The sequence below is a fragment of the Sorex araneus genome, chromosome 3 (genome assembly GCF_027595985.1).
Source record: "Sorex araneus isolate mSorAra2 chromosome 3, mSorAra2.pri, whole genome shotgun sequence".
Lineage (NCBI taxonomy): Eukaryota > Metazoa > Chordata > Mammalia > Eulipotyphla > Soricidae > Sorex > Sorex araneus.
In genome coordinates, this window is record NC_073304.1 from 12,439,158 (window position 1) to 12,463,345 (window position 24,188).

The 24,188-nt window shown below is 43.9% G+C and overlaps 1 protein-coding gene across 2 annotated transcripts in view; it reads right to left on the minus strand.

Annotated features, from left to right (window-relative positions):
* Positions 1-24,188, minus strand: part of TTC8 (tetratricopeptide repeat domain 8) — a 61,273-nt gene that overhangs the window by 30,104 nt on the left and 6,981 nt on the right. Inside the window, exons 2-7 of one of the 2 annotated variants that reach the window (XM_004610246.2) lie at positions 18,980-19,009; positions 11,733-11,853; positions 10,145-10,208; positions 9,628-9,787; positions 9,189-9,278; positions 6,207-6,251 (exon numbers count right to left, since the gene is read on the minus strand). In XM_004610246.2, the coding sequence (XP_004610303.2) occupies positions 6,207-6,251; positions 9,189-9,278; positions 9,628-9,787; positions 10,145-10,208; positions 11,733-11,853; positions 18,980-19,009 (510 nt within the window). The remainder of the gene's footprint in view (positions 1-6,206; positions 6,252-9,188; positions 9,279-9,627; positions 9,788-10,144; positions 10,209-11,732; positions 11,854-18,979; positions 19,010-24,188) is intronic. The other variant, XM_004610247.3, reaches the window with a different exon arrangement.

The following is a 24,188-nucleotide window of genomic DNA, read 5'->3' on the forward strand; positions in this document are numbered from 1 at the left end:
ATAATGAAATAAACCGTGTAATTAGCATCAATCAAAACATGCATTAGAAATCAGACAGAAACGCGCATTGCTCGTGCTTCCAGATGGCCCCGCCAATTTCCCCTAAATAATCAGTTCCAGAGCCAAGGGCTGACAGCAGATGAGAAGTAAACACTGATCAAAGGGAAGCCAATGTACAATAGAGTTGGATGGTTTTAATATACAAGGTACAACGGTGACACCGAACTCTGTAGGGGTTTGGCCCCCTCCCCATCAAAACGCCTCCCGGGACAGAGCAAGTTGACACTGTGTCGTGGGGGTCAAGGCTGGGGTTGTGTTTGTTATCCAGGCTCCCAGGCAGCCCCAGGTTTAAGACGCATGTGGAGAAATCGAGAAAGACTGAGTAAGCAGAGAGAGGTTTGGAAAACAGGGTCATGAAAGAGAGACAGGAGCTGCAGTGCACGGACAATCACCATGATCACATTAACTGGATGTCATTTACATTCCCGTTATCCTAGGGTCAGACTTTTCTTGGCAGAAGATGGAGAAAGATCTTAATTGCTTTCATATTTGACATCTGCTTATCCCCTTCTCTCTAATGTCTTCCAGTCTGTCCCTCCTAGTTTAGTGAGGATCAGGCAAAAGAGGACTAAATGGAAATTAGGATTTTATGCAGAGGAAGTAGAAACCATTTGGACAAAAAGAGGAAAGGAAATGAATCTTCATACAAATTGGAAGCTCACAGAAATCTGACGCTCATGTAAGTAAGAATATGCTGAATGAAAACTTCGATAACTGGTTAGAAGAGACTATGGAGTTTTTATAATACTTATTATTCAGTCTCTTAAGGTTGGAAACTTCCACTTTTCATTCCATGTTAATAGAATTATGATACCCAAAACTCAATTAAAGTTAACACCTAGATTTTCATTCTAATTATCTCAGAATGCATCCCATATTGCTCCTTTTAAAGCATTAACTCTTTCCTGAAGTTAGTGCCAGAAGAGTTTGTTGAATTTTCTTCTGAAAAATTAGTAACTTTTCCTTGTGTAACTTCCCTTGCTCCAGGAATATTTTTATTGAGTTCTAATGGTTTGTTTTTAAGAATATATATTCCTAAGAAAATATATACTGGGGCCGGAGTGATAGTATAGTGTGTAGGGCATATGCCCTGCATGCTGCCAACCTGGGTTTGACACCCGGTCTCCCATATGATCCCCCGAGCACCGCCAGGAGTAATTCCTGAGTGCACGAGCCAGGAGTAACCCCTGAGCATTGCCAGGTGTGACCCAAAAAAGATAAATAAATAAATAAATAAATAAATAAATAAATAAATAAATAAATAAATAAATCGCTGTCACTGTCATCCCGTTGCTCATCAATTTGTTCGAGCGGGCACCAGTAATGTCTCTCATTGAGAGACTTATTGTTACTGTTTTTGGCATATCCAATACGCACAGGTAGCTTGCCAGGCTCTGCCACTTGGGCTCGATACTCTTGGTAGCTTGCCGGGCTCTCCAAAAAGGGGTGGAGGAATTGAACTTGGGTTGGCCGTGTGAAAGGCAAACACCCAACCTCTGTGCTATCGTTCCAGCCCAAAATAAAAAATAAATAAATAAATAAAGAGCTTGCCTCTTAAAAAGTATATATACATATATATATATAAGCTTAGTACACATTCTGATTTGTGTGTGTATATGTATATGAGTGTGTGCGTGTGTGTGTGGCTCCTAAGAGGTGATGTTTAAGGGACCCTTTGCCCAATGCGACAGGCAGTCCAATGTGAGGCCCCCCAGGATGCAGCACTGCTCAGGCCCTCTGGTGCGAGGGATACCTGAGACATCCAGAGGTACTTGGGCGGGACCTTCAGGGCTGTCCCAGCAATGATCAAGGGATCATGTGATGCCATGAATCAATCCAGGGTTGGCAGCATGCAAGGCATGTGCCTTAACCCCTATACCATCTTTCTGGCCCCCAGGGAAGACTTTATTTTCTTTTGATCCTATTATTTTTTAAAATATTTTTAAAATTTAATTAAAGAGGGGCTGGAGTGATAGCACAGCGGGTAGGGCGTTTGCCTTGCACGCGGCCGACCCGGGTTCAAATCCCAGGGTCCCATGTGGTCCCCTGAGCACCGCCAGGGGTGATTCCTGAGTGCATGAGCCAGGAGTGACCCCTGTGCATGGCTGGGTGTGACCCAAAAAGCAAAAATAAAATAAAATTTAATTAAAGAACCCTGATTCATAAAGTTACTGAGAGTCGAGTTTTAGGTATATAATATTTCAATACCAATCCCTCCACCAGTGTCAACTTCCCTCCACCAGTGTTCCCAGATTCTGGCCGCATCCACACCCCCACTCCCACCCCTGTCCATCACCTTCACAGGCACATTACAAGGTTCCAGCGGTTGCAGCTCAGATCTTAAGCTTTCAGTGCTGTTGAGTCTGTGTTCGGGATACACATAGCCATACCATTCTCCCATGCCTGTTAACTGAAGCCCCGACCCTGTTCATCCTTTACTTCCCTTTCTCTTCTACCAGGGAAAATTTGAAATATGCACACTATTTATAAAGACTTGGTATCCGGGGATGGAACAATAGCACAGTGGATAGGGCGTTTGCCTTGCACGCTTCGATTCCCAGCATCCCATATGGTGCCCTGAGCACCGCCAGGAGTAATTCCAGAGTGCAAAGCCAGGAGTAACCCCTGTGCATCGCCGGGTGTGACCCAAAAAGCAAAAAAAAAAAAGAAGAAGAACTGACATCCATCATGCTGTTCTAATGAAGTTGAAAAATCAATATATTCACTTTAAAGTTATGCGAATAACTTTTTTTATGTGATTAGTTATTAATATGTTGGTTTGGGGCCTGGCTCTGTGCTCAGGGATCACTCAGTTGGGGTTGCAGGACAAGTACCTTGCCATGCTATATTATCTGGCTCATCATATATTTATTTTCCCCTTCTCCAAAGCCAGAAATAAAAACGGCCAAAAAAATAAGAAGAGCAAGCATAAATTTAACTAGCATTATCTCTGGAAATACTCAGAAGATGTACTTCCATCAGTTCAATTCATGGGTACATTATAAACATCAAAATACATTAATCTTCATTAAATTGAGGCCAATAGACCATGCTCACTCTAATGTGGAATATTAAGGCCTTCCATTTCTCAGGAAAATATGTCATTCTAAAAATGTTTACATGCTCCAATTTTCCAAAATTAGATTTTGCTCTGCTTTCAGATACGATCCTGAAACAAAATTTCCCCAGTAACATCTATATGCTTGTGATAATAAATTATGGAAATTGGCATGAATTACTAATATGGATTATTTTTTTCTTTTTGGGTCACACCCGGCGATGCACAGGGGTCACTCCTGGCTCATGCACTCAGGAACTAACCCTGGCGGTGCTCAGGGGACCATATGGGATGCTGGGAATCGAACCTGGGTCGGCCGAAAGCAAGGCAAACGCCCTACCTGCTGTGCTATCGCTCCAGCCCCACTAATATGGATTTTAAATAATTAAAAAAAAACACACTGGGGGGTGGCTAGTAGAGGAAACCTCGGAACACTAGTGGAGGGCAGCTGACCCTGGCGGTGGGCTCAGTGATGGAGTACAGCATGTTGAAAACCCAACTACATAACACAATTTTGTAACTCACAGTACTTAAAAAAAAAACAAAAATTTGGAAAAATAAATAAAAGCACATTTTAGCGGTCGGGAGATAGTACAAGGGTTAAGGTGCCTGCCTTCCATCCCACTAAGCCAAATTCGCATCCCTAGTACCACGTACACAAACCTCAAGTGTAGGGTAACGTTGCTTTGCCCTCCCTCTCTGGCCCCTGGGAGCTTGTGTTTGTTGTTGCCCCCCAACCTGTCCATGACCTTTGTCTCCTGATCAGACTCCGACTTGTAAATATTGTCTTTCTTTTCCCCTTACTGTCCTTTGCACGGCTAGTTATTTCAGAGCAATTGCTTTTTGTATGGACACAGGAAGACAGTTAAAAAGACAAGCCTGGGTCTGGAGCGACAGCACAGCGGGGAGGGCGTTTGCCTTGCATGCAGCCGACCCAGGTTCAATTCCCAGCATCCCATATGGTCCCCTGAGCACCGCCAGGGGTGATTCCTGAGTGCAGAGCCAGGAGTAACCCCTGTGCATCGCTAGGTGTAGACCCCCGCCCCCCCAAAAAAGACAAGCCTATGGCTTGGGAACTGATTGACTCCAGATATATACCTCCTGGACATCTGCACTTTCAACTTAAGCTTCAGTTGCGCTTATTTTCTAGATCCCCAAAAGCAGGGTCCCAAGGAGGGACTGGATGGACCCAGGGCAAGCAGTGAGCTATGAGCTACCCTGGCATCAAAATGGGCCTGGCCAAAGTGCCCTAATGCTTAACTATAAGTTAAGAGCTTGGTCATGGACAAATTCTGTCATGATCCAAAAGCAATAACTAGATTCCTGGCTCATGCACTCAAGAATTACCCCTGGAGGTGCTCAGGGGACCATATGGGATGCTGGGATTTGAACCCGGGTCGGCCACGTGCAAGGCAAACGCCCTACCCGCTGTGCTATCACTCCAGCCCCAAAATTCCATTTTTTAAATGAATCTTTACCAGTAGTAACCTTCCTGATTGCTACTAGGTAACCACTCCAGTTAGTAATAATTTCTCTAATTATCTTAATATGTCAATTTTATTTCCTCAGCTAGATTGCCAGGCTTGTAGGGGAATGAAAAAGTGCCACATTTTTATTAATTTTCCTAGTACAAAATATTGTACAGACATTATTTTCTTTGTATTTGACATACAGAAGACAGAACTGAAGAAAATCTCTGCATTTTCTTGAATATTTAATGAATGGATATAAAGTTTTTGCCTGAAATAAGTAGGAAGACTGGGGGGAGTGAGAACAGTATCATTTAGTATCACTAGACACTGCACAATTAAGGATACTCAGTTTGGTCAACTATGTGAAGTTGTAATACTGCTACTCATTATTAGTGTAAAAAATTGAAACAAGGGGCAAGAGAGATAGCAGAGAGATTAAAGTTTTTGCCTTGCATGTAGCTGACTCCAGTTCGCTTCCTGGCACTGTATATAGTCCCCTGAACACACCAGGAGTGAGCCCTGAGCACAGAGCCGGGGTAAGCCCTGATCACTGCTGATACGGGATGGTCCAAACCGCAATTGCTCCTCAAAAGGGAACAAGTGGGGAAATCTTATGCATATATTTAAAATAAGACTTTTAAATTTAGATGCCATCAAGCTGATACGATGATGAGTCCTGATGACGGGTGGTGTGAGTCCAATATACTATTCTCTGCACTTTTGCACATTTGAAATTTTCTTTTACAAAACGTTAGAGAAGGAAAGGGGGCACACTAGTAATATATGTGTAAATAAAAACTGGATCGATCACACTGACTAATAATATAAAGAGGAAACAAAGACAAGCATCATATATAGCACCAGTGGATAGGACTGGTTTGCTTGCATGTGGCCGGCCCGGATTCAATTCCTCCGTCCCTCTCGGAGAGCCCAGCAAGCTACCAAGAGTATCCCACCTGCTCGGCAGAGCCTGGCAAGCTTCCCATGGCATATTCAATATGCCAAAAACAGTAACAACAAGTCTCACAATGGAGACTTTACTGGTGCCCACTCGAGCAAATGGATGAACAACGGGACAACAGTGGTACACACAGTGCTACAGATCTTCCTCAGCTTTTAAAGGACATCTTTATGAACTCAGAATTGTCTACTTTTACTCCCATTTTTCTACTGGATGGGTGATTTGTTTCTCAATTTTTGAGAAAGCTTTAAGTTTTATTACCAATTATTTCTCCCACTCAGCAACTGTCTTTTTTTTTTTTCTGAGTCCCCAAAAGGTTAAGAACCATTGTCGTGAGGTGGGGGTAGCACTGAGGATATAAAAATTTTTTAGTATTTTTAATATGTGTTTGTGAGCCCAAAATGACCTTTGAACCAGAGACACCATTTCTCTCATCTTGCCCTCTACATACTCTATGGCTGGGTTTCGTCTCACTGCCTCATTATTCAAACAAATTTCCCTTTTGAAACAAGTAATGGATTTGAAATATCAGTAACTTTCCAATTACTTTACTAACTCCATCTATTTATAGTGAAATATACAGAATATTTTTCAGAAACTAAACCCCAAGTCAGAAATATTACAATAAAAACTGTAGCGTGAACACAAAACTTACCGTCTTAATGTCATTTTCATGATGAAAGATATACTCAAACAAAGCCTAAAAAGAAAAAACAATGCCAAAATATATTAGATTTAGCTTTAGCAAAAACATCTATTGTTATACCAAAATGAAAAAGTCATTTTAACAGCGGTTAGATTGGACTAAAACAGCAAAGTAAAACTCTAAAGTACCTGGGGTTCACATGAGAAGGTTTTAGCTATCATTTGTTATATAATCACTCGTTCATTTGTTATATAATCGCTCGTTTTAAAATATGGCTATTAAACCACAACAGCTAATTAGAGAGAGGGAACAGAAGGGAATGCCCTGCCACAGTGGCAGGGCGGGGGGGGGGGGGGGGGGGAGATGGGATCGGGGAGGGTGGGAGGGATGCTGGGTTTACTGGTGGTGGAGAATGGGCACTGGTGAAGGGATGGGTTCCCGAACTTTGTATGAGGGAAGCATAAGCACAAAAGTGTATATAAATCTGTAAATGTGCCCTCATGGTGATTCACGAATTAAAAATAAATTAATTAAAACAATAAATAAATAAAATATGGCTATTGACAACTGATTTCTGTTTTTATAGAAAATAAATTGGACAGCTTAAATAATTTAATGAGTTTTTTTATACTGTAGATACTATCTTATCAGAGAGAACCAAAAGAAAAAATCAAGTTGAAGAGTATCTTAAAACATTCAGTCAATTTCTTATACACTGCCTGTACTATACAGTGATTACAATCTTGATACTTTACACAGAAGAAATCTGAGAATGCTTTCTGAAACAAAGGCGAGTTTATATATAAAGTGCACTACTTTTTGCTTACATTTAGCCAGGACTGAGAACCATTACCCTGACGCTGTACTCACCTTATATGGTTAAGTAGATAATTACTGATTACCTCTTAGTAGTCCTCTAAACCCTTATTTTATGCTTGCAAAGAGGCTAGCAACCAGGATGCTCCCAAGGTGCTTTACAAAGAAGGCTTAGAAGCAACCAAAGTAAAGAAAAAAGATAATTGGGACAAGGCCCTTCCTTAACGAACTCTACCAAGGGGTTGGGGAGATAGCCCAGGGGTGGTGGGGGGTTGGGGGGGTGCAGGTTTTGCATACCCAGAAGCTCTAATTAGTCCCAGGCACTACAATGGCTCCTGAGCTCCAAGGGTAACCTGGGAGGACCCCCAAGCACCATTGGAGTTGCCCTGGTAGTCCCCAAAACCACTGAACCTGGGCAACAGAGCTCCAGACCTTCTGAGCACTGTTTGGGTAGCACCACCACCTGCCCTGGAAAAAAAAAAAGAAAAAGAAAAAGAAAACCTCCACTACCCCACCCCCAACACCATCTGTCCTATTATTAAAAAGAACAATATAGTCGGTGCAGATACTGCGTTGAAAAGATTCTCACATCATCCAAGATTCAGTTCGGCATCAGCATAGACACTCTAAGCTGCACGTACCAGCCAGGAGCCCTGAGAAGTACGGGATTAGTTCTACAATACACTCAATACGTGCAGATCTGGGGCCAAGGAATTGGCTCAAAGGGCGGGAATGCCCAGGTTTTGATATCCCCAGAGCTGCATGACCCCCTAAGCGCACCCTGGCCCTGTGCCAGGAGCAGCCCCTGGCTACCACTGGGTGTGGCCCCCCAAATGAAACCCCAAACAGTGCAGAATCCAGCCCTGTCTCATCCAGTAACAGACCAGATTTGTTACTAGAATGGAAGCATCTGGATGCAACTGAGCAAAATGTCTCTGCTGACTGTGCTCTCAGGTTAGCAAATCAGCGGTCCAGCCACCTCGAGTACATGATCTAACCGGGAGGGCCAGAGAGCCCAGGTGGCAGCTCTCCTGTCAGAGGGGAGAGGAGCAGAGCCCCCAGAGTCTACTCAACCCACCTCATCTGACCATCCTCAGAGGAGAAAGCGAGAAAAGCATCACCAGCATGATCGAAAGCTGATCTACCTCCGGGTACTTCTTTTCCGGATTTAAACTTCGAGTCTATAGGGCTAGTGGCGATTTTCATACTCTCGTGTGTTTTGACATGTAGTAAGCTACACTAAAATGCCATTACAACTGAGTTCTAATGAACTAGGAATGTTCTAATGTTCTAGGAATGAACACAGGAACGGCCTCAACACATACTCACAGGGGAATTCACAGAAAACACAGCTAACCATCAGAGCTCAGAGATTTCCAAGTCAGTGTTTTTGATTCTGAATAATTTTAAACTTCCTTTCTCTCTCCCTCCTCATTCTCTCTCAAAAAAATAAAAATTCAACCTTTAAGTAATTAGGATGACTAATATAATGGCCTGTCGCTGTCAGCTCTCAGTAATAATTCTGAGATTGCTAATTACTATTTAGAAGGAATATACCATTTAAAAAAATCTTTAATAGCCAAAAAATCCTACAAAACTAGAAATTAATTTTCTTAGTGAAAATTACATACATATAGATCACCTCCTAAACTTCATTCCTCAAAGATCATGTTACAGATCTTCTTTGTCTATTACAAATTAAAAAGTGCAGTTCTTAACCAGGAGAAAAAGAATTTCCTAAAATAGTTTATAAACTTTACTTCCAGTTGACTTTCCCGACTGTAAGACTAAGAGAAATTTTACATTTATGAGAAAATTTTTTGTGCAAATTTGCATCCATTTCCCACAATAATCCTATGTTTAGATTAATTCACAGCATAAAATCATTTTAAGGAGAAACAGAGAGATTATACAGCATGCAGCCAACCCCAGTTCAATCCCTGGCAACATAAGGTCGCCTGAGCATTGGCAGGTATAGCCCCAGGGTGGCCGAGCACTGCCAAGTGCAACCCTGCCCTCCACCCCCCCACCCCCAACAGCAGCCCTGAGCAGCAAGAACTGAACCCCTGGGCTCCGTTGGCTAAGAAATGGCAAAAGAGGCTCCTGGGTACCCCTGAGCACCATTTGGAGACCTCTCCACTCCCGAAAAAAATTAATTGATTTTTAAGTACATACCTTTGCCAATTTAGGTTTCTGCGCATATTTTGTTAAGTTCAACCTAGATAAATTTATAAAAGGTCCATCAGCACTTGTAAGCATGGAAGCCTATGAGGGAAAATGAGAACAAGAAATCAGACATCTAATGTGCATAAATATTGCAAAGGGAACATAAATAAGGCGGGGGGGGAATGACCTTCCAAATCTCCCAGCGGCAGCAGAGATAGTACGGGGGCTAAGGCACAATCCCCAGCATGGCATGGTAACCCCAGCACCCCCTGGAGTACTCCCCGAGCACAGAGCCGGGATTCCTGGGTGTGGCCCCAAACTGCCACCAGCCACCCTGCCCCTCACTGCCAGTCCTCCACATAATTTTCCATTACAACAACAGTAGAAAATGACTCCACAGAAGGTTCCTCTGGCAGTCCGAGGCTATAGTAACGTTGACAGAACTTACCGTTCCCAGTCTGACAAATCTCCCGGACGAGCTGACAATGGGGCGAGCTGTGTAGGTGGTTCTGGGTGTCCTGATGGCCTGTTCCATAGTGCCTGGCCTGCCACTCTGAGTACTGGGCCGAAGGAAACCGGTAATAGGCCTCCCAGCTTGAGTGATGGGCCTGTGAAGATTGTCAGAATGCAAAGAGGATCAATGCAGGGGCTAGAGGGATAGTGAGGTGGGTAGGGCACTGGTCTTCAACACAGCAGACCTGGGCTCAATCCCTGGCACCCATGTGGTCCCCCATGTTGTCCCCTAAAGCACCTCTGGGAGTAATTTCTCAGTGTAGAGCCAGGAGTAAGCCCTGAGCATTGCTGTATATGTCCTCCTACACACCTCCCCCCCACCAAAAAAAAAAAAACCAACAAAACAAAGCAAAAACACAGAGACGATCAAGATCAAGAGCAACACCGTGAGAGGAGCAGCTCAGCACAGCCTCCTGGTGTTCAGAGGCAGAGGACAGGAGACCCGCACACACCTGATGGCCGGGCTAGGTCCTCCCGTGGGGTTCGTTCCGGGGAGTTTCAGGGAAGTTCCAGGACCTAGGAGGTGAGACGGCAAATTCCATCTATAAGTTTTATTAAATTGTAAAATGTCTCGGTTAACTTAGTTTAAAAGAAAAAAAAATGTGCCGGCCTAGTTAAAAGAATATCAATAACAGGAAATATGTCTGAGACTATCATTAACTTATGATCTATCATGTTCTTTATTTTTTCCCCTTTAATAGTCACACGAAGCCTGTAGGGAGGGTGGTATGAACCCATTTAGCTAAGGCTTAGGAGAGTTAAGTAAACAGGACAGCCAGTTACTACAGCTGTGAATCAAACTCAAGGCGATCAGGTCCCAAAGTTTCAAAACACATATAAATGTGATGGCTCTATCCTCATGGTTTGTTTTCAATACAAATTTCTTTTCCTAATGAAAAACCATTGACCCACAATAGCTGGAAGTTAAATCGGGGTGGGGGGAGATGTGTGAGAAGGGGGCTTCCCAAGCAGTGCCCAGGATCCCCTGAAGCTGCTCCCGGAGTTTCTGTAATACTCAGATCGAACTGGAGTTGGCCTGACGCAAGGCCAGCACCTTGACCCCTGTACCGGCAATCTGGCTCTCACATTTACTAGTTTTAGCTCCATAAAAGCAAAATGAGGGAAGTAAAGGAAATTTTTGAAACATAAAACATGTAGACATGTACCTTTTCCCTTGATTTTCACTGAAACTTTGAAACAGCTATTGCCTTCCAAAATATATAATTGACTGCCATAACTAATCAAGGACCAGCAAGGCCACCATATGTCATGGCTAAGGCATCCAGGACCACTCACGGCAGCTTATCTGCATGCTGGGACGAGGCTTCCAATGACAGTTCTTACAGGCACGGAGAGCCCGGAAAAGTCACCCCATGCCCTCATGCCACACATCAGAGCAAATCACCTTCAGTTAGGTCAATCAGGTGAATCTTTTTTTTAAGGCCCATTTATAACACTTCTGTTATGTAGGTGCTGCTTGAGTTTAGACTCCCAGATAAACAATCTTCCAAAATCTTAGAGGAGCAGTTCAATATTACGCATTTCCATAAAACATTTTTCAATGCATAGTATGGCTTTTATTTAAAATTACTATCCTCCAATCTCACACCTTAAGTTTACTTATTTATTTATTTTTGGTGTTTGGCTTTGGTGGGCTGGAGCGATAGCACAGCAGTAGGGCATTTGCCTTTCATGCGGCTGACCCCCTCTCGGAGAGCCCCGCCAGTTACCGAGAGTATCTCGCCTGCATGGCAGAGCCTGGCAAGCCACCCGTGGCATATTCACTATGTCAAAAACAGTAACAGCAAGTCTCACAATGGAGATGTTACCGGTGCTTGCTCGAGCAAATCAATGAGCAACGGGATGCCAATGACAGTGACAGTTTGGCTTTCGTGCTGAGGGACAACTCTGAGCTCTGCGTTTGGAGGTCACTCCCAGGTTAGTTGGTAATGATTTATGATTATAATATTTTGTGCTCATACAAAGTATTCCTCTACACAATGGCATTCTAGTTACTTAATAGAAAAAAAAGATATTTACGTGGCACTTGAGCAATGGCATTTTCATCTAGCATCTTTTCCGCAACTCCTTCCTGATCTACATCAATTTCATCCACATACACCATTTCAGTCAGTGCCCGGGCTTTTAAAATCCAGGCTGCCTACAAACACAAGCAAAATAAAACATATATAAAGAAGTACTGCATAGCCATTTATTATTATCATCCAAATTCATTCCCCAAATAAGTTCACTACTTAATCCAGTACACCGATTTAAACAACTAGATCAAGAAACTAACATATGAAGGTAAAGTCATTATCAATCAAGAAACAGCCAAATATAAATCACTAAATAAAATTATTGTAATTAACTGATAAGTCTTTTAACATGCCATTTTGTATGTAAGACAAGATTTTTAGAATAAGCTTTGAGTAGAATAATCATTTAAAAACAAATAAAGCAATAACCAATGTTATTTCTGCCATTCTTCTTGAAAGTCAAGTTCTTCATGAAGACATCCCTGATGGTTTAAACTTACTTCCCTCATTCTTTCTCAAAGAGCATCCCTTATACTTCCACTGTGATGTATGGAGATATCTAACAAACAATATAACTTGCTCTAGTATATCCTCACCCTTTCTCAGAATGGAATCTTTTTTTAAAAAAAAACAAAACCTGGTTCACTTTTGAAGTTTCTACCTACATTTTTTGTATACAAGAATTCCCCAAAATACTGAATTGTGCTATCATCAATTTGTCCCGATTCTCAATAGCTAATCAGTATATAACCTCGGGTCTTCTGTAGTCTAGTCAGTTGGGAACCTACTAGAAAGAAGGGGAAGGATGAAGGGAAACAGAAATCTGAAGACATCCTAAGGCTGTATAGAACAAAATATTTCATAAATGTTTAAAACTGGCCTAGGGGATAGCTCATGCTTGGCATGAGAAATAGGTTTGAACCTCTGCAACATGGTTCCATAAGCAATGCCAGGCATGCCTCCCCACGCCCCCCCAAATTTTTTTTAATTGCTTCTTTAAGTTTCATGTTTCTGCTGCACTATAGAATAGAAGCAGAAAACTTGGTGTCCTGCCGACATATGGAGAAAAGGCAACTCTTAATTCTTTGCAGCACAGAATCGGTGCTAAATAGAGGTCTGAAGGGAAATTTGGGGGGCCCTGGATTCACCATGCTATGGAACTGCCTCTGATGCCTGACTCAGCCAGGCGGAATGAGGACAATGGAACTGAGAGAGGAAGGATGAGGAGCATGCAGGCGCCCAGAGTCCTCATATGGAAGACCAGAAAGGCACTCCTTCAGCTAGCGCTTATTTTTTAGCACCTCTTAGTTATATAGATTTAGGCTAGGATCTGAGGAGGAAATATGGATCTTAAGTTCCCTGAACATGTCACCTGCTGGATTAGGCGACAAGGCAAAGCAGCTCACAACAGTAACGAGTGAGTGATACAGAAATGTATTTTTTCTAGGAATTAGAAACTAGAAAATTCTTTGTGAGCTGAAATAATTGAAATGCACACGTAATTTCTTTTTTAAGGAAAGAGAAAGTCATCATGCTCTCATTTTCATGTGAATAAAAGTTCTCTTCACAAGATACTTAGGTTCCTAATATGAAATTACATTTGATTGGTATTCATTTTTCTCTTAACTTTCTGGCTGAGGTGTACTAAGGATTCTTATCAAAATTCAATCTTATGAGATAAAATGTTTCAAATAACACAAATGAATAGGCAGAATATGGATTCAAAGAACAAGTAAAAAAAAATTAATTCCAATTGGAACAGCATTAACCATGGGAATCACCAAAGTGTAAAAGGACTTGAGTTTTTCACTCATTAAAGACCATGAAAATTGCCGGATCCCTATAGCAATTCTCAGAGGCCAGGGAAGGCATCGTGGTCTTGAACTACTGGTTTGATTTAACATCAAAGCTAGCAACAATAACACTGATTTGTCTAAGTGCCCCCGTCCAAACTGCTCTGTAGCATCTGATAGCTTTATTTTCTCCAAAGGGGCTTTCACTGCTCAGCACTCTGGTCACCAAGAAGGGCTGCAGCATTTTCGGCTGAAATGGCCAAGCAGGATGTGGGAGAGCACCTACTGTGCGCCGGATGAACCCGGGGAATCGAGATGCTAAGACAGAGCTCTCCTTCCTAGAATTTCCTGGTCTTGCTCCATATTTGGGGGCTGGAAGGGAGGAAGCACCATCATGTAACTCTGCAGGGTCCTATGGAAGGGCCAAGTCATGGGAGGAAGAGGGCGCCTGGCCAGGTGAACCACAAAGCCAAGGAGGGCTGGCTTGAGGGCTCGGGTACAGCCTGTCTGGAAACAGATCTGAGGATGGTTGCGGGAACAGGGGCAGTGGAGGCGGCAGTTGCAGAAGCAGCTGATGAAAAAGGCAGATGGGGAGGCCGGAGCGGTAGTACAACAGGTAGGGCGTTTGCCTTGCATGCGGCCTACCCGGGTTCAATCCCCGGCTTCCCGTGTGGTTCCCCGAGCACTGCAGGTATGACTCCTGAGTGCAGAGCCAACCCTGAGCAATCCCTGAGCATCGCTGGGTGTGACCTGAAAAGCAAAAAAGAAAAAAGTGCAGATGGGGCCAGAAGATAGGAGCCTATGATGTTGCCATGACGGAGACAGAGTTTCGTGGCGATGGTGAGAAGTCAGTGACGCTTCAGATCTCTGATTTGTGATCTAGTATAATGGACTTCTCAAAGTCAAGTTTTCTGGGGGTGTGAAGGGGGACAGACTTGGGGGTACAGGGTGTGTTGGGCCATACCTGGTGGTGCTTAAGGATATTCCTGGCACTACGCTCAGGAATCACACCTGGCAGTGCTCAGTGGACCATATTGGGGTGCTAGGGATGAAACAGAAGTCAGGGGATGCAAGACAAGCACCCGAACACTTTTACTACTTCCAATGTGGTGGGAAGTCTGGTTCCTGTCCCTCTCTTTTCAGTACTCTTTTTATAATGATTCATTTATTTATTCGTTTTGCTTTTTGGATCATACCTGACGATGCTCAGGAGTTACTCCTGGCTCTGCACTCAGGAATTACTCCTGGCATTGCCCAGGGAACCATATGGGATGCCAAAGATCAAACTGGGGTCAGCAGCGTGCAAAGCAAACGCCCTCCCCACTGTCCTATCTGTCCTATCCTCCAGTCCTGTGCTTCTCTTTGCTCATTACCACAATCAGGGATGCCTATTTCTTCTTGTTGTTTTGTTGTCATTTTCTGTTTTGTTTTGTTTTTGGTTCTGTTTTTACCAAATCTATGTGTTGCCTCACCCTGACACACTTGTGTAATATTTCCCTCACTCTCACTCTGCCATGGGTAACCCTGACCTTGGAGTTCTGCTACTACAAAATCTCTGGTGGGCACTCAGCCTTTTAGGTGCAAAACTTGCTGGGCCCTCTAGCGAAATAAAGCTCTCTCCAACTCCTAGAGCGCTGCCTGGTTCCTGAGGGGAGGCCATACTATCTCTCTGGCCCTACAGGTCGAGTTATTATTATTGTACCATTTATATACATAGTTGGCTATTAACCATCCTTACATTTTAAAAACTATTTTCAAGTACTTACTTGTTATCTCTTGGTCCAGTCTACCTCATAGTCCAATTCATCATACTTCTGAATATCCATCTTCCTACTAACTTCCCAAATATCAAGGGGGTACTTTTTTACAGTAAGCTAAAGGGAAGTAAATCCACTATCTCCACCCCACCCCTCAAACTAAAACACAAAAGCACAAAAACTAAATTGAACTTTTAAAATTTTTATTCTATAAAAATTCACTTTTTCAAAAATGTAAATAGACCTCTTTGTTCAGTTTCTAAACTCTAATTCTTAAGAGATAAAAAATACACGAATTTTTAATATTAAAAGATCTGTAATAAGATCTTACTGAAAACATTACTTCATTTTCAATTTTATCTGTATTTGAAAATATTAATCTCCCTGACTTCTGTCCGAATGAAAATGACCTTACAAATCACATATCACAGCCTGATTAAACATCAGATTGTATGCAAAGAACCATTCTTGGCAATGTGAACAATTCTTGAGATTTTAATAAAAACAGCAGATGGGGCTTTGGCTTAAAAAATTATTCTTTTTTTCATTTTTACTTTGGAAACAAGCCATGTAGTATTTCTTTTTTTTTTTTGCAGCCTTAAAATTCTGTCTTAAAAAACAATTTCAAAACTAATCAGTGGTTTAAAATAAAATATATAACAAAGCACTGTGATCCCAAACTGCCCCTGGAACCCAAATAAAAACAGAAACTTGATTTTAATCAGATATGATTAATTTATTCATAAATGACAGGGTCTGGCAGTTTTTAAAAACTGTTGCTTATATAAAGGCATTTAAATACCTATGGGCTGGAACTGCTGTGAAATCAATAAGAATAATAGGTGCTGGGGCTGGAGAAATAGCACAGCGGGTAGGGCGTTTGCCTTGCACGTGGTCGACCTGGGTTCAAATCCCAGCATCCCATATGGTCCCCTGAGCACAGCCAGGGGTAATTCCTGAGTACAAAGCCAGGAGTAACCCCTGTGCATCGCCAGGTGTGACCCAAAAAGCAAAAAAAAAAAAAAAAAAGAATAATAGGTGCTTTAGCATATTTAAAAGGGGAAAGTACGGTCTCCCCTCTTCTACATGAATCATCATCACAGCAATTATTTTCTTTTTCTCTGTGAAACACTATCTCTTCTCATGCACCCGCTAACTTGACTCTTTAAGACCTTACTCTTGCAATAAGAGCTGGCAACGAATCTGAAGAAAAAAACTAACTCGGTCCATCTTCCAAGAGGTAAATTCAATTTTTATGATGAAAATAAATATCTGAAAAAGTAAAAACTTTAGCTGGTGGAGTAAAACCCATTTAAATAGTTCTTCGGGGAGCCAAGAGACAGTGTAGGGATAAGGTGTACCTGGGTTCAATCCCCAGCACCGAATGGTCCTCAGACTTATGCAGCCCTTGGACCCCCTTTCACACCACCAGGGCATCCTGGGTAATAACGGCACTCCTGGGCCGGAGCAGCACCACATCCTCACCCTCACTCAGAACTGCGGGCTGAGCACGGCCAAGGAGCAGAAAAGGAGCACAGCCTCCTGAGCAACACTTGGGAGAAGCCTCCTCCCAAGATAAAAGTGATTCTGTTGCTCTTCACGTAAAATGCAAGGCCCGTGGTTTCTTTATTTGGCTTTTGTTTTGTTTTTTTGGGTCTCACCCGGCAATGCTCAGAGGTTACTCGGCTCTGCACTCAGGAATCAGAGGACAGGATGGGATGCCGGGGATCAAACCCAGATCAGCAAGGCAAATGCTCTACCTGCTGTACTATATGGCTCCATCCCCAAGGCCAGTGCTTTTACAATACATAAGAAGCTTTTGGCAAACTTATTTGAATAACCGGGGCTGGAGCAACAGCACAGCGGGTAGGGCATTTGCCTTGCATGCGGCCGACCTGGGTTCGATTCCCAGCATCCCATATGGTCCCCTGAGCACCGCCAGGGGTGATTCCTGAGTGCAGAGCCCGGAGTAACCCCTGTGCATCGCCGGGTGTGACCCCAAAAGAAAAAAAAAATTATTTGAATAACTTCAAGGAACCTGGATTCCGACATTCTAGGCACCACCAGTTAACATTTAATGCATCTGCCTCATCTAGGAAAATAGAAACCTAAACACAGGATACATATTATTGTTGCAAATTGACATCTGTTTTGAAGTTGTAAAAATATATTTTTAGGGGTCAACGCCATAGTACAGTGGGTGAAGCACCCGCCTTGCATGCAGCAGACCTGGGTTCAATCCCAGCATCCCCTATAGTTCCCTGAGCACCACCAGGAGTGATCCTGAGTGCAGAGTCAGGAGTAACCCCTGAGCATCACCAGGTGTGGCTCAAGACAAAAACAAAAAATTAAAGGAAAGACAAAAATATCAAAAGCAAGCTCAAAAGACTCCCTTTTAAACTATTATCCATTAGAGAATTAAGTCTTTGAGAGAAAATCAGGGATAATGCTAAACCTGGGTTCTTCCTGGAGAACTATAATGGAGGCTGTCTGTAATTTCCAAATACCACTTATAGTTTAAAATCTCACCAGCAAAGCAAATTGTGAATCTTCAAGTTTAATCAAAACCTTCCACTCTTATTCAAAACTACAAACAACCTACTCTTTTTTTTTTTATGAACTATGTCCTTTTCAAATGACTTGCTACACGTTATGCAATAAATAGTTCTGCAGGGGCAAGAGAGATAGTACACGGGTTAGGGTGTTTGTCTTGCATGCGGCTGACCCAGGTTAGAGCCCCAGCATCATGTATGATCCGCTGAACCCCGCCAACGGAGATTCCTGAGAGCAGAGCCCGGAGTCAGCCCTGAACAAAGCCGGGTGTGACTCCAAAACAAACAAAAGATAGTTTTGCGCCTCCAAATAGGAAATCATGATTATGAACATTCCAAAAGCATCCTTTGGAATAAGTGTTAAGATTTAACCTAGTTACCGTATTTGCGTAATACTACACAGGCAAGTACTTTGCATATTGTTTCTTTCTAAAATGTCTGATGATTGCTCATGAATCCCATATGTCTTTCAAATTGTTTACCTAAAAAAAAAACAACCCACTGTCAGAATTCTCTCTCAGGTGGCAGGACAAACACCTGGCAGTGCTTCAGCTCTCTGGTTTATAACACTCCTTTTACATTATTTCTAACCTTACTGAAACCCCTTTGGGTCGAAAGCTTCACTAGACAGGTAGTGGGTCTCCTAACCAGAACTGCCTCTAACCCGAGGCCCCCTACATCTTACCCAGTTGGCGATTCTGTCTGGCCCCCTTCTGCCTCTGGCCTGGTGAAGGCCAGGCTGTCCCTAACAGTCAGCCTACTCTCCCCACACCGCCCTGCGCCGTGCAACAATATATAGTTCAGTCTTCTCTGCAGTGCGGCTCTGCTTGACTTCTTTCTGCCGAAGCCTCTGGTTCCTCTTGCTGCCTTCTTTATTTTTTCCTGCTTCTGGTCAACAGCAATCATTCCTATTTAAGCTCTCTGTCTTAATGAATAAAGTGCAAGAGTTCTAACAGGGCTATTTATCTACAGACACAAAGGCACCAGAAACACTATAGTTTGCTACGAAGCCACCGAAGGTTTGGGAAGCACAGCTAATTTCATAACCCCACAGGGCAGCACACAGCAAGGCCTCTAATCTACAATGACAACTAAGCAGTAGCAACTAAAGCCTTCTCTAAACTAAAGGTTGTGCTAAACCGTTACCTGACACACTTGTAACTCAGGATCCGGTTCCTGGAAAGCATTAAGAAGGAATCAGACATTTTTTAAAGAAATAGTTTCTAAGGGTGCCAGAGAGCAAGTAGAGTGTTTGCCTTGCACATGGCCAACATGGGTTCAGTTCCCAATACCCCATATAATCCCCCAAGCCCCTCCAGGAGTGATCTCTCAGCACAGAGCCAGAAGCACTGAGCACCACCAGGTGTGTCCCGAAAAGAAAAAAGAAAGATGGAAGAAAGAAAGATAGGAGAGAGAAAACAGAGAAAGAAAGAGAGAAAGAAAGAAAGAGAGAAAGAAAGAAAGAAAGAAAGGAAGGAAGGAAGGAAGGAAGGAAGGAAGGAAGGAAGGAAGGAAGGGAGGGAGGGAGGGAGGGAGGGAGGGAGGGAGGGAGGGAGGGAGGGAGGGACAAGTCCAACAAGAAATCTGATTCATAATCTGTTTCTTGGTCCAACTAGAAATCAGACTCATTACAATTTTATTCATAAAAGCTTATATGTATGTTTACAGTTAGCAGTCTTTATTGAATGTTTCACCTGCAGCATGTTTTATTGAGAAACTAAAAATCAGAAAAAGAAAAGATGGGGCTGGAGCGATAGTACAGTGGGTAGGACATTTGCCTTGCACATGGCCGACCCGGGTTCAATTCCAGCATCCCATGATTCCCCCTGCCAGGAGTAATTCCTGAGTGCAAAGCCAGGAGTTACCCCTGTGTATTGCCAAGTATGACCCAAAAAGCCAAAAAGAAAAAAAAAAAGAAAGAAAACACAAAAGATCAATTGTTTTGCTTTTTGCAGTTCTAAAAACCAAAAAGAATATCCTAAGTATTTTTTAAGACTATGGTAGAAGGGTGACAGCTGAGAGACCAAGTACCTGCACTGTAAGCATGAGGCCTGAGTTTGATCCCTGACACCAACACATATGTGAAACACGATCCTAGTAGCATCGATGTCTGTGATCCCCGACCTCACAGCCAAGCATGTGTGAGCACCACTACTAAAGTGAGAGGGGCCCCAGATCAAAATGTGCATGACCCCTGACCACTTCCACCACACGACCAAAAATGGAAGGGAAGGGGAATAAAGAAGAACCTATTACAGGGGACTAGAGAGGTGCTCACATGGTAGACCCTAACACACGCCAGGGCTTCAGTTCAGTCCGGCACAGCCAGGAGTGGCCCTCTGGTCCCAGCCCCACAAAACATCGACCACTGTGTGCAGAAAAGCCAGTTTCTTTAGCATGACACGTGGTCAAACATGGGGAAAGGTGAAGTCGGGCTAGAGAGTGAGGGTCTCCCAGGGTGGGGTCAGCCGACAGTCAGAGGGACCCAGTGCAATCCGGCAACTAAGAAGACACGGCAGCTGGAGGATTTCAGTGCCAGCATGCAGGAGATGGATCGGAAAACGGCCTCACAGCCAACGTCCTACGGTCTACACTCGCTTTCTCTAAGACACTGAGACAGGGGACAGGAGTTGCCCCTTCTATTAACTTGCACGGTCTGTCTGCCCCATGAGCTCATTTGAGTCTCCTAACACCCATCTGAGAGGAGCAGGGTAGGTATAATCATCCTTTGGACAGATAAGGAAGCCCAATTCAGAAACATCATGTAATTGACTCAAGGTCACACCAAAGGCAGGGAGGAAACAGGGCTCTTTCTTGCCAGTGCATCTTGGAGATAAAAAGAAAAAGGGTGGGGGTTGGGGGGGAGAAGGATTAAGACAGAAATGAAGCCTAGGACAAAACACAGGAGAGATACAAGATAAGGTCCACAGAGTGGGGTAGAAAATCACCCCCAGGAGATGTGCGGACATGCTTAGAAAGGAAATGGAAAAGCAAACCTCGAAGGGAGGCAAGAAGGCACAGATAATAAGTAAAAGCTGAAAGCTTGTTATTCTGCCCGGGGCAGGAAGATGCATGCTTCTCAGGGTCCAAATTGAAAGTGTCGACTCAGCCTCAGAGGGTCCTGGGCCTGAGCTGAGCAAGCCTTCCTGCCCGCCTTGCCTTTCCGCGCCCCCCGCCCAAGCTTACACGTGGGATTGATCCGGCAGGTAAAGAAAGAGCTGTGGGACAGGAGGTCACAGTAGAAGGTCGGAGTCGAACATGAGACACGGGACTGGAGTGATTGCACAGCAGGTAGGGTGTTTGCCTTGCACGCAGCCGACCCGGGTTTGATTCCCAGCATCCCATATGTCCCCCCTGAGCACTGCCAGGAGTAATTCCTGAGTGCAGAGCCGGGAGTCACCCCTGAGCATCGCTGGGTGTGACCCAAAAAGCAAAAAAGAAAATGAGACACATAGTATTGAGGCTGCGGGGATGGAAGCTGGACTCAACTTCTAAGTGGGTGGGGGGCAGTGGATACGTCAGGGTCCCCACCCCCTCCTGGGGCGCTGCTCTGAAAACCTGCAGTGGGAGGAAAAGCATGTCATTCCCGAAACGCCAGAACGGTTATCGATCGCGTGGGATTTCGCAAGAGGACGGGCGACAGGAGCATGAAGGAAGGAGTCAGGGGAAAGGGAGAGAGATTATTCGAAAACTATCCAGTGGTAAACAACTTCGCTGAAGTTTCGTCAACGTCATGTTACCAACATTTTTGTGGACACTTGTCTCACACAAGGTTCCCAGGTTAGCAACATCCTTTGAGGAAACTCGAAATGCCAGGTTCCCACTTGCAGTTCTCTCAGGCGACTTCCGAACCCCAGAAGCGGCTGTTCTTCACCGCTCCCCACATTGTCAGTGAACCGAGCCTCACAACAGTCCTTTGACGTAGGTCTGTGGACATCACCCCGATCTCCCAAATGAGAGGACACCAAGGGCATGGCGCCGCGCCAGGGTCCACCAGAACAGTGGGAATGCAAAGGAAAAGAGGAAGGGTTCGATTATAGACAAGGGGTACAACTTTTAATTTATCCCCGAGACCTTCATCTTTGGAAATTTCACAATTAAAGCTCGTAATTGGTGTTTTTGGTTTGGGAGCTACACCGGGTAGTGCTCAGTGGACATCCACAGGGTCGGAGATGGAGGATCAGCTATCTACAAGGCTCGTCCCGGAACCCCTATATCGCTATCTTTCCATCCCCAGTTGGCAACTTAAATTTAAGCCAGCACATAGGATCTGCTGGGGGTATCGCAATCTACTTCTAGGGGCATCGACGGAGTTGCAGCAGCAGGCCTAGAGGGAGTTGGAAGCCCAGGGCTTGATCCGTTTTGATATCTGTCCCTGAACAAGCCACACTCCATTTCCCAATCCTCCCCCCTCAAACCGCTGAGAATGGCTCTCGACCCCAGGGATAGGTTTTCTCCCAAAACAAAGCCCTGCATTTTAGGAAGTCGACAGAATTTTCAGAGTTCCTCCTCTTACAGTCAGTGATGGGCAGAGCCTGGCAAGCTACCTGTGGCATATTCGATATGCCAAAAACAGTAACAACAAGTCTCACAATGGAGATGTTACTGGTGCCCACTCGAGCAAATCGATGAACCATGGGAAGACAGTGCTAGTGCTACATAGTCAGTGATGTATCAGGTGGCTGCACCTTCAATAAGAAGGCTCCATCACGAAGGGTTCCCCTAGAAAAGCATATACACGATGAAGAGAAAAGCACCATTTCTCTACCACCTCCCCTTTCGGAACCCAAAACGCACTCCCAGAGGAAACGTGCTCCATGAAAACATGCCTTTGGCTCTCTTTCCAAGCACGGGAGGACGAGGACGAAGAGAGTGAGCAAAAGGCACGGCCTAGAAGCTGCAGAGTACTCATTAGCATCAACTTCAATTCCCATCAGTTTGCTTCCTTCCTTCCTCCCTTCGGTTAAGGTTTTCTCCAAGGTTGCCACTCTTCCTTCAGGGGATTGACTCTCCAGATCATTCCGAACGAACGTGACTTCCTAATTGCCCTCGGTACTCCCTCTGGCTAATGAGTCTGCCCGGTTCTGCTCTTACACTAGGGTGAGCATTAGGATTCAGCAGTAACAGGAAGGGGGAGAAAAATGGAAGAGAGCCAAGACCTGCATGGGTTTCTGAAGGGCAGGCAGATCAAGAAACCAAGGGGCCAGGTGGAGATCCAATCTGCATAAATTAGCAGCACATGAAGGCATACAAAAAAACAAACCTACTCCACAAAGTCTTGTCTCCAATGATTAAGTCAGGCACAGTCTCCACGGCACGAAAGAGGAAAGAAATTACACAATCGCACGGAAACATATTTTTCTGGCTACGAGCACCAAATCATTTTCTCAACCAACAACTAACACACAGTTCACTGGGGAGGCCTGGTTCCACATCTTTCATCTAAACCAGGGGTTTTCACTTCTCTCCCTCCTAACCAATCACGGTCAGGCCTTCCTCTCTGTAATAGCTCTCATTCGGCGCCAAGACGGAGATGGAAAATGTGAGATACAGCTATTTGAAAAGCTATCAGAAATAGCTTTTCTACCCCATTCATCTACCCCATTAATTTAAAAAAAAATTTTTTTTTTTAAACCTGAACTGCCTGAAAACTTGCCTAATTTATCAACTGTTTCATTATAGTGCAACTTTAAAAAAAAAATTCAGGTTTGCTTTTCAAGTCCTGAATCTGACATACGGAGAGAAAGGACAGTAATCAGATTAAGCAACTAATCAGGATGATCAGTTAGAGCTGGAGAAGCGAGGCCCCTCTAGGTTACCGTGCCCTATGCAGTGTGGTTTGCATTTCTCCCTCTGAAGGCTTGTAAGTCTGAACCACTTTCTCTGTCAAGATACCAAGATTACTTTGAGAAAAGATAACTTCTCCTTATGAATCACTGTTCTTACTACGGGCTCGTAATCCGGGGGAAACTGTTGAACTGGCTGTTTAGCCTTCTTTATACTTAACACACCAGAACCGTAACAGCCTGAGTGCCACAATCCTGCTGCCTGTCTCTTCTTTATACTTAACACACCAGAACCGTAACAGCCTGAGTGCCACAATCCTGCTGCCTGTCATTTGGCAAAGGCAGTTCACCGTCCCATCTTCTTCAAAAGCCCATCCCCATGCCATGTTATTATCGTCTGAAAGGTTATTATACACCCTTTAGTATTTCTGTTCGAAAACAAAAACGAATTACTCCAAGGAAGCAAGCTATTAACCTTGACCTTCGTAAGAATCAAATTAAATAAAATCTAGATATCCTAATGGAAAGTACAAAGCGCTATTTACATTTTTTTTTAATGACACTCAATG